We start from the raw sequence: 12,794 nt of genomic DNA, 5'->3' as shown, positions 1-12,794 counted from the left end.
TTGGGGACACCTGGGTGGCTCAGTTGGTTAAGCGACTGCCTTCGGCTCAGGTCATGATCCTGGAGTCCCGGGATCGAGTCCCACATCGGGCTCCCTGCTCGGCAGGGAGTCTGCTTCTCCCTCTGACCCTAAACCCTCTTGTGCTCTCTCTCTCTCTCAAATAAATAAATTAAATCCAATCTTTAAAAAAAATAAAAATAAAATAAAACCAGAACTTGGGCCGAACCACCACGTTGCTGATCTCATGATTTTAAACAGGCAATAATCACTCAGAAAAGACTTTGCCCCCACTTGTGTTTGCCCCTCAGGTGACCACACCATAACTTACACCCTACAAGGTTCTACGGAAAACGCTCACAGGGACACGCATATCCTTTTAGGGGACGCATGCTCTCGGGAGCTACTCTTCCAGAAGCCTGGCCTCTTTGGACCCTGTTGGACCCAGGTTTAAATTCCTGACCCATTAACTCGCAGGGCGCATGGCGTGAGCAAGTTTATAGCCCCTTTGGACTTCAGTTTCCCATGCGAAAATCGGGGGAGAACACCACCTACTACTCAGGGCTATTGGACTGAAACAAAATAATGCCCCTGGTCCACAGAGACACAGGTTAGCTGTTTTCCACACCCTTCCAGCACTTAGCTTCCTCCTCTGCTGGAGACACTCTCCGGACACAAGGTGCAAGGCAGAAAGCTCGGTGTCCACTTTCTCCCGCACAGGCAAGCTCAGACAGAGGGGTATGGACGTGTAAGGTGTATGCATTTGCAGCACATGTTTACCTATGACAGGGTGGCAGGAAATGGATTTGTAGGAGGTTCTGGACCCAAACGCAGCATCAGAAGCTCCGAGGAAAACGGAGTAAACAGAGCTGGGGGTACTGCCGGCAGATGAGCTGTTGGGGACCAGGGGAGATGTCATTTAAGGACACCTGGGCACTCATAAAGGCATGGCCTCGCTGGTTTGGATTTGGCTGCGGAATGGAAGAGTCCAGATGTGTGTGGACAGCTTTAAATCAGTAGTTCCCTCTCTTGGCTGCAAGATGCCAGGCCCACCCCAGAGAATCAACTAGAATGGTATGTTCGAAGGTCTCAAGGTGATTTCAGTATTGTCATGGAAGACGAGGCCACTGCACATGGATGGACAGCAGGTGCTCCAGCTGTCCGGCTTCTCCCGTTGTGTAGGGGGGTGGTTACAGAGCCTCACTGATTAGGAAAGGAAAAACACACCGCGCAGCGAGGGGTTATCAGAAGCCCGGAGCAGAGAACAAACGTTAATGTTTAACCAAGTCATGGCTGTCGGCGGAACAGGCCCGAGACCGGCCAGCGTTCTCACCTGGGGCTTTCCCATTCCTGCTCGAACTTGTCTTTCTCTTCTTTGGTGTCTCCCGAATGTGGGTGTTTCTGCACGATGCGCATTCCACCAGCTTTCACTAAAATGAAAACAGAAGGGGGTGTGATCAACCTGGCAGTGGACCAGGGAACTAGCTCAAAAGCTTTTGGCGGCCCCACCGCCGTGAGCTGGTCCAGATAACCTGGCAGCGACAAGGATGAACCACAGAGGTTCCTGCTCTTGCGGGGATTCAGTAGGACGTGGCAGCGGACGCGATCTTTTACTCCAGACCCACTTAGAAACCTTCCAAGGCTGCTTGCTTTAGGTCCTTGATGCAACGGGGTCCCTCTTAGTCCCTACGCTGTGACATTTTCTCAAACACCGATGATGCTTTTGATGGGGTGATACAGCCCCGGGGGACACAGGACAGTCCCAGAGCCCACTCAGGCGGCAGCCAGTGACACCTGCGGTAGCCTTTGCCAAACTGTGTTGGGAAGCCTCGGTGTTGACACGTGTTAACTTTTAAAAAATGCCCTTACTGACATATAATTCACATACAGTACGAGTCACCCATTTAGAGAGTGCAGTGCAACAGTTCTGAATGTACTCAGGGCTGGGCAACTGTCGCCACAGTCAGTTCAAGCCCACGGTCATGACCCCAGACAGAAACCCCATCCCCGTGAGTGGTCACTCACTGACCCCTCGCCCAGCTCATGACAACCCCTCCTCCGGGCTTGCCTGTTCTGCATATTTGACCCCCTTCTTTCACTTGGCATGTTTCCAAGGTTTACCCAGGTGGCAGCCTGGGTCAGGCCTTCGTTCCTTTTTATGGCTGAATGATATTCTACTGCACGACAGACCACATTTTATTTATCCCTTCATCAATGGGTGGACACTTAGGCTGTTTCCACTTATTGACTATTATGCATAAGGCAGCTGTGAACAACTTGTGTACAAGTTTTTGTGTGGATACGTGGACGTATACCTTCACTTCCTTGGGTATACACCTAGGAGTGAGAGAGCTGGGTTACACGGTAACTCTGTATATCCTTTTGAGGAGCTGCCAAATGGCTTTCAAAGCCATGGCACCATTTTCCATTCCAACCAGTCCGAGCGTTCCAATTTCTCCCCATGCTTGCCAGCGCTTGCTACTGTCTAACTTTTAAATTATGGCCATCGTAGTGGGAGTGAAATGTTATCTTATTGTGGTTTGATTTGCGTTTCCTCAATGGCTAATACGTTAATTCTGCTCTGCAAGAAAACAAACCAAATCCACACCACCCCCCAATGCCCAAATGGGGATTCCAGAATCTCTTAGTGTGGGAAATGCGGGGTTGAACAAATTAAATGGGTTTCCTTAAGATTTTCTTGGCCTTTAGCATGCATTGTAAGCTTTATGAGGGGCAGAGAGTGTACCATCTTTCCCAAATTCATTTGACCCCACAACTCCCCCCGCCCTCCACCCCAGTAATGCTGGTTATCATCCTTCAGGACTTCAGTGTTCCACACTAAATAGAGTTTGGGAATGCTGGCCTTATATCCAAAAAGCCAACCTCATGTGGCTGTCACCAGCATGGGCTTTGGGGTCGGTAAGCTACAACACGTCCTCAGCTCTAGGGTGTCAGACTATTTAGCCCCTCAAGCCTTGCTGCTTCATCCGCAGAAAGAGGTTAAGAGCTGCATCCTAAGATCTTTAAATAAGAGAAACCGTCGAGATGCTCATATATATATATATATATATATATATATATATATATAAAAAATATTTTTTTTATAAAAAAAAAAAAAAAGAAGCTGTCGAAACCTTTCCCCTGTATGATGGTGTTTGGAAATGGGGCCTTTGGAAGGTGATTAGGTCATGAGGGTAGAGCCCTCCTGAACGCGATTAGTGCCTTTATAAAAGAGATCCCTCCCACCCCCACCCCCAGCCCCCAGGAGGCACCTTGTCCTCTCCCCCACGTGAGGACACAGAAAAGATGGCTCTCTATGAACCAGGCAGTGGGCCCTCACTAGGCACCAAATCTGCTGGTGCCTTGACCTTGGACTTCTAGCTTCCAGAACTGTGAGAAATTTCTGTTGTTTACAAGCCAGCAGTCTGTGGTACTCTGTTACACTCTGTTATAGGGACTAAGACAGAGGTGTTGGTAGCTTCTGGGCATGGGTGGGTACTTGACAGAAAGCACAGCCATGTGAACTGTGTTCATTGGCCCCCAGGTTCGTGTCACGGGGCTCGCCTGCCGCACCCCCCGTCCTCGGGTGAGCTACCCCCGAGGTGCCACGGCACAGCTCTGATCACACAGACTGCCAACCTGTCAGGCCACGTCCTCTGCTGTGACAAATTTGGTTGGACCCTGTTGCATTAAGAAAAGTCCAGGACAAGTTTCCTTCTGATGCGAAAGGAGGGAGAATGTGAAAAACACCCCCAGGCTCTCATGCTTCGAGGTTATTGGTTTTCAATGTCCCAGGGAGAGTTTGTGGGCCCCTGCCTTCAAGAAGCTGACAGTGCCTGCTGCCTGGCCAACAGTCCCTGGCAGCAGGCTGCTGGACAAATCCAAGGCAGAGGGCAGGTGAGATGAAGGACTCCGTATAATGATGCATCTGCTGCCACCACTAATTCTTTTCAAGGGGACGTTCTGCTTTGGAAAGAAGGAAATATAATCCTGTTTGGTAATTCTTCCAAAAATCTGCTTTTTATCCCACCTATTGATTTTTATTTCAATCATTTTATTTTCCATTTCTAGAGCTTTTATTTCCCCGTCCAATTCACCCAGTCTTTATTTGATAGGGTCTTACTCGTTCCTCATGGTTTTAATTCTTTTCTACATTTAATCATTTCAGGCATACTTGTTTTGTAGTTGTACATTCGATTTTTTTATGATCTGAGGTCCTTGGGAGTCTAATCCCACTGCTTGCTTTTGTCTGCTGAGTCTCTCTCTCATTGCAGTGACTGCAGATTATGAGCTTTTCTTCAGTAAGGCTTTGTCTGTGGGGATCCTCTGGGGCCTGGGGTATAGGCAGCCTCCCTTTGGAAAGATGCTGGACATACTTCTGTCAAACCAGGAGTATAGGCACCCGGAAATCCTTTTTATGTCCGATTTCTCAGACCAGGAACTGCCAAACAGTATAAATTTGAACTCACAGCCCACGTAAAGGCAGTCCTGCGTTGACCAATTCTTAGGGAGACTTTCTTGTCCCCCCACCCAGAGCCCAGGCAGAAAGAGATCAGTGCCATCCCACTGTGTTGCTGGGCACAGGCGCTCCACCCTTGCTCTGTGCACAGGCTTGGCCTCTGAGCCCCCAGCTGTATGTTGGGGTCTTGTGTTAAATGAGGCCAACCCAATCTACTGGTGTCTTTATATGACGAGGAAGAGAAGCCAGGTCACTCCCTGCCTCACGTGGGCCCGAGACTCGTGCTAATAGTTCTGAATTTGTTTCTTCGGGTGTGGTTCCTAGGGATTTTCCTCCCTTTGGGCTCAGATTTTTTCAAAAAGAAAGAACAAAAACACCATTGCACGTGGCTTATCAAGATATTCCAGGTTGGGTAGTTAGTCATACCTTAAGAAATAGAAACAGAAATAAAATTCTGTAGTTATGTTAAGATAATTTTCTACTCTATTGAAATGTAAGTGCGTTTTTGGCCAAAGGAGGAGGCTGGAAAAATTGTCCCCCTATGTTTTTTTTTTTTTTTTTAATTCATTTCCTCCCCATCCATCCCACCCTTAGTGCACATCCATTAGAAACTCACTAGAGGCGCCGCTATGGGCCAAGTTGTGTCCCCCAAGCTCATGGGCTGAAACCCTCACCCCTATAACCTCAGACTGTGACTGTATTTGCAGACAGGGCGTTTAAAGACTGGATGAAGTTAAAATGAGGCTGTGAGGGCGGGTCTTGAGCCAACAGGGCTGGTGTCCTTGTAAGAAGAGGAAGAGACGGGAGGGATGCCGCCGCAGAGAAGTCGAAGGAGGACACCACCAGAAGGCAGCAGGTCTGCAGCCAAGGAGAGAGGCCTCAGAAGAAACCAGACCTGCGGGCACCCTGATCTTAGACCTCCAGCCTCTAGAGCTGCGAGAACAGAGATTTCTGTGGTTTAAGCCCCCACTCTGGGGGATTGTGCTACAGCAGCCTGAGCAGATGAAAACCCATGCCTGTTTAAAAAAGGATGTCTGAATCATTTCAACTTGGCAGACATCAAACATTAAAATGATAACTCACAGGCATGCTCTGTAAAGGGACTGAAGGAAAAGGGCTGTGTCGCTAACTACAAAGAAGACCGATGATGAAGGTCAAGGTGACATTTGAAATAATCGAGCCCAAAGCCCGGCCACCCCTCCGTTGAAGTACACGTGTCAAGGCTCAGTCACTCCCCATTAGTGCTTCATTCAATTGGGTTTATAAAAACAATTAACTTCATCAATCCCTCACAGTGTGTGCGGTGATTAATGCAGCAGTAAAAAGTGGCAATAATAGTAATAACTCAACGCCGAGACAGCTTCATTTGAACTTGCGATACTGCCAAAACGTTACAACGGCACATATTTATTGCGATTGTCTTACCCCTGTCATGAGGACTCTTTGTTTGTGAAAAATAGGAAGGCAGAGTTGTTTCTGCAGAAATCTTTGCAGAATTATTTGCAAACGGAAGTATTTTTACGAGACATTAGAAAAAACAAGCACTCGGATTGTTGGTGTAGTGGTTGTTACTCAAAGGAGAGCTTAGAACTGAAAAGAATACCAAATACCGTATTTAGTATTAGTAGAAGTGCTGAACAGACGACAGTGATGTGGGTCCTGGAGCCAGATCTCTGGGCTCAAGTCCTAGCTTTGCCCGCGCGCATGCGTGTACGTGTCTTTCCGTGTGTGTGTGTGTGTGTGTGCGCGCGCGCGTGTGCACGTCTGGGCACGTTGCTGGCACCCTCTGTGCCTCCGGGTGCTCCCTCTGTGAAGAAAGGGGGACAGCGCTCCCCCCGCCAGGGGTTCGCCGAGGACTCAGTGAGTTAGCACATGTGAAACGCCTCCCACCGGGCCCGGCACCTGGCAAGTGTTCCACTGATGTGGTCAGCTAAGCATCCCTAGGACTGTCGTCAGTACATCACCATCTAAGTATGGCAGCTTCTGGAAAATCACAGATCCTGGGTAATGCTTCAACTTTGCTCTTCTTCACCATCGCTGTGTGCAGGGCTCTTTCTCACCACCGGCCACATGACATCCCACCTTACAGTAACCCAATGGAGTGGATCCCGAGGGGTGAAGAAGGGGAGGCCAGCAGGCCCGGAGCTGGATCTGACCCTGGCAGCCCGTACCCTTGATCACACCCTGCAGGCCCTTCTTTGCTTGGACCTTCCAGGAAACAGAGAGCATCATCGCTCCTCAGAGAAACACAAAGTGATGGCCCAGGGCAGGCTCTGGTTACTGTGCCACCCAGGAGACGGAGAAAGTGAGTTTGACATTCAAAGCTCTTTGCACAGCAGCTTCCTGCCTACGGGGTAAAGGGAGGGGAGGAAGCCTCCTCCGTAGTCAGACTTCGCCAGATAAGGAGTATTGGGGAGGCAGCTGACGACATCTACCCAGCCCTGGGTCTGGGAGATTAGGTGGGGATGGGGCTAAGGAACAGGTCCATGGCAGCTCGGAGAGACAGCTCTCCAGGAGAGGGGACGGAGAACCCGCCGGCAAGTGAAGAAGAACCTCCTGTCCGCGGTGGGGCTGGGTTAAGGGGAAAGTAGGGGGTGAAAGCAGGGAGAGGTGCTGCCAGCTGCTCTACCCCTCACCCCGCCCCGAGGAGAACCTGCCCCCCCGAAGACACCGGAAGTCCCGACAGGGGCCTCCAGGTCCATGGGCAGTGCGGGGAGCAATGGCTGGTGCTAAATAATGAGCTCTGATCAATTGCTGAGCTTGTGCCCCGGACGGTTTTCTCTCTAAGAAGCTGAGGAAGAATGAAGGCAGATGGCTATCCCGCACTTAGAATCGTAGACCGATGCGGGAAGGCCCTTAGGTGACACAGGGCAATCCAGGCACTCTCCAGAGGTGGAGCTGAGGCTCAGACACATGACGTGACGGCCGCGGCCACAGAGCCCTGGTCAGAAGTGGACAGGCCGGGCCCACCTTCCACAGTGTCCATTCCACCACCGGGCTGGGATCCAGAGCACAGAGTGAGTGGTGACCGGCCCAGGATGGGGACCTTGCTGGACAGACTGGGCCAAAACTGAAGAAGGGGTGTGGAGAGTCGCTTGGGGATCCTTCAGTTTAGGGAAGCTGATTGCAGAAAGTTGGGGATCCTTCAGTTTGGGAAGCTGATTGCAGAAAGTTGGGGATCCTTCAGTTTGGGGAAGCTGACTGCAGAAAGTTGGGGATCCTTCAGTTTGGGGAAGCTGATTGCAGAAAGTTGGGGATCCTTCAGTTTGGGGAAGCTGATTGCAGAAAGTTGGGGATCCTTCAGTTTGGGGAAGCTGACTGCAGAAAGTTGGGGATCCTTCAGTTTGGGGAAGCTGACTGCAGAAAGTTGGGGATCCTTCAGTTTGGGGAAGCTGATTGCAAAGTGCAGGGAAAAGGAGGGTCCCTCTTCCCCTCCCCCCACGATGTCCACGCCCTGGTTCCCTGGAACCTATGGATGTGCTGGGTTAGCCGGCAAGGGGGAGTTAAGGTTGCTACGCAGCTGACCTTAAAATAAAGAGATTCTTCTGGAAAAGGCCAAAAAAAAAAAGGACTCCCAGAAGGAACGAGCCATGCAGACACTGTGGTTTCAGCCTGGTGGGCCCCGTCTCAGACTTCTCACCTCCCGAATGATAAAATAGGAAAGTTGTGTTATTTTAAGGCTCTAAGTTTATCATGCTTTGCCTACAGCGGCCACTGGAAAGCGATGCAGTGCCAGATGTAAGTCTCGCGTGTCACCATAATCCCCCACTCCCTGTCCCCTGCGCACAGGCCATGCCATGGGGGGGCCTTGGCCTCTGCACTGTTCCTTGTAGGAAGGCTCCCTGGGAAGGGAAACAGACCCCCACTTGTTCAGCCCCACCGCTGGGATTCTGGGTTGTCTGTGAACAACAGGGAGCACTACTGAACTCACTAAGGTAACTGTAACTAGCACTTCATCCTTCTGATGTCACCAGAACTAACATAGGACTTGAAACAACAGTGAGTGTTCCCTCTATAAATGAAAAGATTTCCGAAGTTGGGAAGGGGAAACATTCCCCAAACCACGAAAGAAGGCACGGGGCATTATCTGGAATGGAAAGAGAATGAAACCAAGTACGGAAGAATGAAGTGAAATCTAAACTATGTTTTAGAAATGCTGCGTTCCACCCTGACGGGGAGTTTTTGAAAAAAATGCGGTGACTATAAGGGTACTTTTTTTCTGTTTTTCTTGGCATGTCGGGAGCAAAAGCAGACTTTCCTGTGCTCTTGAAGGGTTAGTCAGTGACTGGATTGAGGGCACCAGGGTTGTGCTTAGCAAATCTGTGACTGAACAGTTAATACAATAAAAGACAAATCAGTCTTCCATTGCTGGCGATAGAGTGGCCTAGATAATCTGAAAACCTTCCTGCAGGAGACGATTTAGGGAGAATTATTACCCACAACCTTTTAAATGCATCCTTAACTCGTGTTCGAATGATTAATGTAACAGAGACTTGAATTATCCTGAAGTTAGTAAAAAAAGTAATCTGTTTTCTGTTTCACTTTAAATAAATACAATCGTGTTTATATTTCCATTTGACTCAGTTCTAGAAGAGACGGAAAGTCTACTTTTCAAAGAGAATCATATGTAAAATTAGTAACGCTCAGAGCTATCACATATTAGATTTACGAGAACTTTACTGACATATGGTTTTGGCTACCCTGGGAAATGGAGGGGAACGGGGCCAGCAAAATGTATTTAACAGAGAGATTTTATCCACATCACTGCCACAAACTCCCGAAGACAGGCAGAAATGAGTAATAGTGTGTCTCATAATTATGTTCTCCGTGCCGCTTTGGCACCCTGGTCCTGCTATTTGATGGAACAGAACCTCGCTCGCTAATTCTAACTTTGGTAATCTGTATTTGCAGCAATGCTCATAAAACAAGCCGTCTCACCCCATTTCTCCACGGATACTTTGTAGTGGAGAGCAGTGGAGGGGCCTCAAGTCATTAAGGCTTCATTACTTTTACCGAGGGCCCAGATGACAGCGCCCTGCTGGGTGAGGTGGGGCCTCTAGCGCCTTTAGCTGGAGCTGGTATTCAAGCTGGTGGCTCGTGCCACGTCAGGGAGTTAGTTTCCCTCCTTCTCTCCCACTAATACAGGAGGCCTACGTGTCACTAAACTTCTGTTTGTTTTCTCTTGTTAATCTGCCAGGAATTTAGAAGGGTAGAGGGGAACACCAGCATGCTGTAACACTCAGCACACGTTAGTCACTATTTCCACTACTAAGATGCTCCCTGAACTGGCTGAGCCCCCGTGCATCACTAGTACACACTGGAGATGGCTCAGAAGTGGAGGGACGTTGCAGATCCTGCATGCTCTGGTGATGAGAGGTGATGAGAGGCTCGGGAGAAACTCTCTCAGGAGCTATTTGTTATTTTGTGCCTGGCACTGGGCCAAGGCCCTGGGGACAATGCTATCAATAAAACTCGGCTCAGAAATGGGGCACCTGGGTGGCTCAGTCAGTTGAGCGTCCAACTCTTGGTTTTGGCTCAGGTCATGATCTCAGGGTTGTGAGATCGAGCCCTGTACTGGGCTCGGCGCTGAGCGCAGTGTTTGCTTGTTCCTCTCCCTCTGCTCCTACCACCTGCCTCCACCCCTTGCCCCGCGCAAGTGCGCTCTCTTTCAAATAAATAAAATCTTAAAAAAAAAAAAAAAAGACTCAGCTCAGAAGGAGAAGAGAGGCAGATAGGTGGAGTTAAGTGTGATAATAAGGAACAGGTTGCTGTGGGAATGCACAGGGGGGCACCTAGCTCAGACAGCAGTAACAAGAAAACACAAAAGAACGTGAATATAGTTATGGGAGAGGATTTTATTGTTTCCAATTGAGGATTTAGGCACTAGTCTTTGTTACCCAACTTAAGCACTTAATGAAAGGGTTCCCAAAGTTTTTAAGGCTATTATTTTGATTTATGAACTGTGTTCTTGGCTACCTTGGATGATTATTCTTTATTATAGTGGGTTGTTTTTTCTTTAGTTTATTTTTTAATAACATCTACTCCACAGAACTGCCTCCTCTCTGGCCATGCCAGAGTAAGCACAGACACCCTGAGCTTTCTTGCCGGAACCTCTGTAACACAGGGGAATGCACTGAGGGGCACTGCTGGGAAGCAAAATACTTCAAGCAGCAAAAGACCCCTTTCTAACCTGTACCCCTGGGCCAGGATGCCAGGCCCTTCCTCCAACTCTGGCCAAGTGTGACTGGTCTTAGAAAATGCAGAATAACAGTGACAGATCCCCAAGTAGCTCCTACTTGACTGGGGCCCCAAAGGCTGAAGGACCAGTCCTGAAGTCACTTGAGGAGTTTACCTGTGGGATTAAATGCCCTATGGCACTGGTCCTGATGGATGGAAGGAACAGAGCTGAAGAAGTAGCAAAGGAAGCCCTGTCCTGAGCCTTTCCCACAGGAAGGTCAGCTGGCCCAAACCTCCCATTTAAAAGAATAGGAAAACTGAGCCCTAGCAAAGTGATGGGCCTCAAAACTTAGAACCCAAGTTCACTGCTCACCAGCACAAATAAGTTGGTTCCTTGCTCCTGGTGCATAAATAAGCTAGTTAATTTGTAATCCACAAAGCCTAGCTGTTTACAATTCAAAGAAAATTAGAGCCCTTTATGAAGTTTCTCCCAGGGATTTAATAAGTACAGTTTGTATCTCTGATCTTAAAAATCTCCATATTGATATGTCTCTCCACGCAATTTAATTACGGTGACTTTGATTTGGTATCATTCCAACAGATACGCTTTAATGCCACTCAATAGCCAGGGACAGGGGAGTCATGGGCAGACTGCTGCCACATAGTCCAGGGCCATAAGTGTAACTGGAGGTGTTCTTTCCTGCGGAACTGCCCAGGTCGGCGGGCAGCTGGACGCGGACCCCGCGCAGTAGGAACTAAAGGTCAGAGTTATCTTTAAAAGCAACCCCTTTGAGGTACTCTCTCCCTTTTTTGTAACTAAACCAATGCAAAGGGCCCAAAGCCTATTCTCCATGATAGTGGAGCTGTTTTGTGAAATCCCATGCCTCTTCAGTCTCTACACACCAGTTAGCCATTATTCTTCCCAAGTGCCAGTTACTTTTCTTGTTTTTGAGAGCTTCTCTCACCAGTGAAAAATAATACCTACTCTGGAATGCAACTTATTTAAAAACTGCTTCGTTGCCCCTGTTGAGGGAGAGAATTAGTGCCCTAGAGTGGGAACGGAAGACAGAGATCACCGGGCTCTCCTATAACAAGAATGGGCACAAACGGGCCCCAAAAAGCAGCCATGTTTTGATAAGGCTTCTGTTAGTGGAAGACTGACTTTATCAGTAACGTGTGCAATTAAGACCCTGAAAGAAGCCCACACACTGAGGTGACTGTTTCTGCGACGGTGGCCTTGGGTCCTTCCATATGGATCGACTGTCATTCCAAAGGAGAAGACAAACAGACATCGACAGCGTTCGTACAGAGTCGGAAGAACAAACGGGAACTGCGCTCAGAAAGAAGGCGGTCTGAACATAAAGCCCGCTTAGATTCGTATTTTTTGTTTGTTTTTAAGAAAGATGACTTTTTCCCGGATTTAACTTCCTTGGTTCAGAAGGTTAGGATTTGAAGGGAAAAAAAGCTCACGGAAAAAACACTTAAGAAAAAGTTGGATGCGAAAGAAAGTCAGGCGAAGGGGGAACGTCATAGCGAGTGATTAATGATAAAAATTATTTCCGCTCCTTTGGTTCTTTTGTCGGTATGAAATGCTGTCAGCCTACAATTAATCATCACCAGCACACTAAAAACATGGACTTTTAATCGTTCCGGCTACTCGTTTTCCTAAGACATCTGCACATTCTAAGTGAGTACTGGGTGCAAACTTTTCTGGGGAAGTTGTACAAGCAGGTCCTTCAAGTCATTCTGATTTGCATGCAACTCCCACCGGCTTGCGAGGTTGCGGACCCTGCGCGCCCAGAGTCTCGGCAGCGCGGGCCGAGTTGGTCTGCAGAGCCCCGGAGCGGCCCCCAGAGCCCGCGCCCCGGCACCCCCTCCGCGCCCCGCGCCCCCGGGTTCGAGCCCGCCCTCGCGCCCCGCGGGAGGACAGAAAGGGGGAACGAGTCAGTACCGGCGGGCGGGTGTCCGGCTTTCGTCTCTAGCTTCCCCTCGGGAGGCGAAGACATGATGCGACCGCGTGTCCGAGGGGCTGGGACGGCGACGGCGAAGACAGCAGGCTCGCGGGCCGGGCTGGAGGAGCGCGCGAGCGGGAGCAGGGGCGGCGGGGCCGCGCACGGAGGCGGTGACTGCGGCCGCCGGGAGGGGGCGCGGCCGGCGCGCG

General features: G+C 49.5%; 1 protein-coding gene across 1 annotated transcript in view; it reads right to left on the bottom strand.

Moving 5' to 3' along the window:
- Positions 1-12,773, bottom strand: part of DAP (death associated protein) — a 67,218-nt gene extending 54,445 nt beyond the window's left edge. The window contains exons 1-2 of the mRNA XM_025867465.2: positions 12,585-12,773; positions 1,331-1,427 (exon numbers count right to left, since the gene is read on the bottom strand). Of these exons, the coding sequence (XP_025723250.1) occupies positions 1,331-1,427; positions 12,585-12,639 (152 nt within the window). The 5' untranslated portion in view covers positions 12,640-12,773. The remainder of the gene's footprint in view (positions 1-1,330; positions 1,428-12,584) is intronic.
- Positions 12,774-12,794: the final 21 nt, after the last annotated feature.

The sequence above is a fragment of the Callorhinus ursinus genome, unplaced genomic scaffold (genome assembly GCF_003265705.2).
Source record: "Callorhinus ursinus isolate GAN/ISIS: 27379988/994484 unplaced genomic scaffold, GSC_fseal_2.0 scaffold3, whole genome shotgun sequence".
NCBI lineage: Eukaryota > Metazoa > Chordata > Mammalia > Carnivora > Otariidae > Callorhinus > Callorhinus ursinus.
Note: the sequence above shows the minus strand (reverse complement) of the source record. Positions and strands in the feature narration are given on the sequence as shown.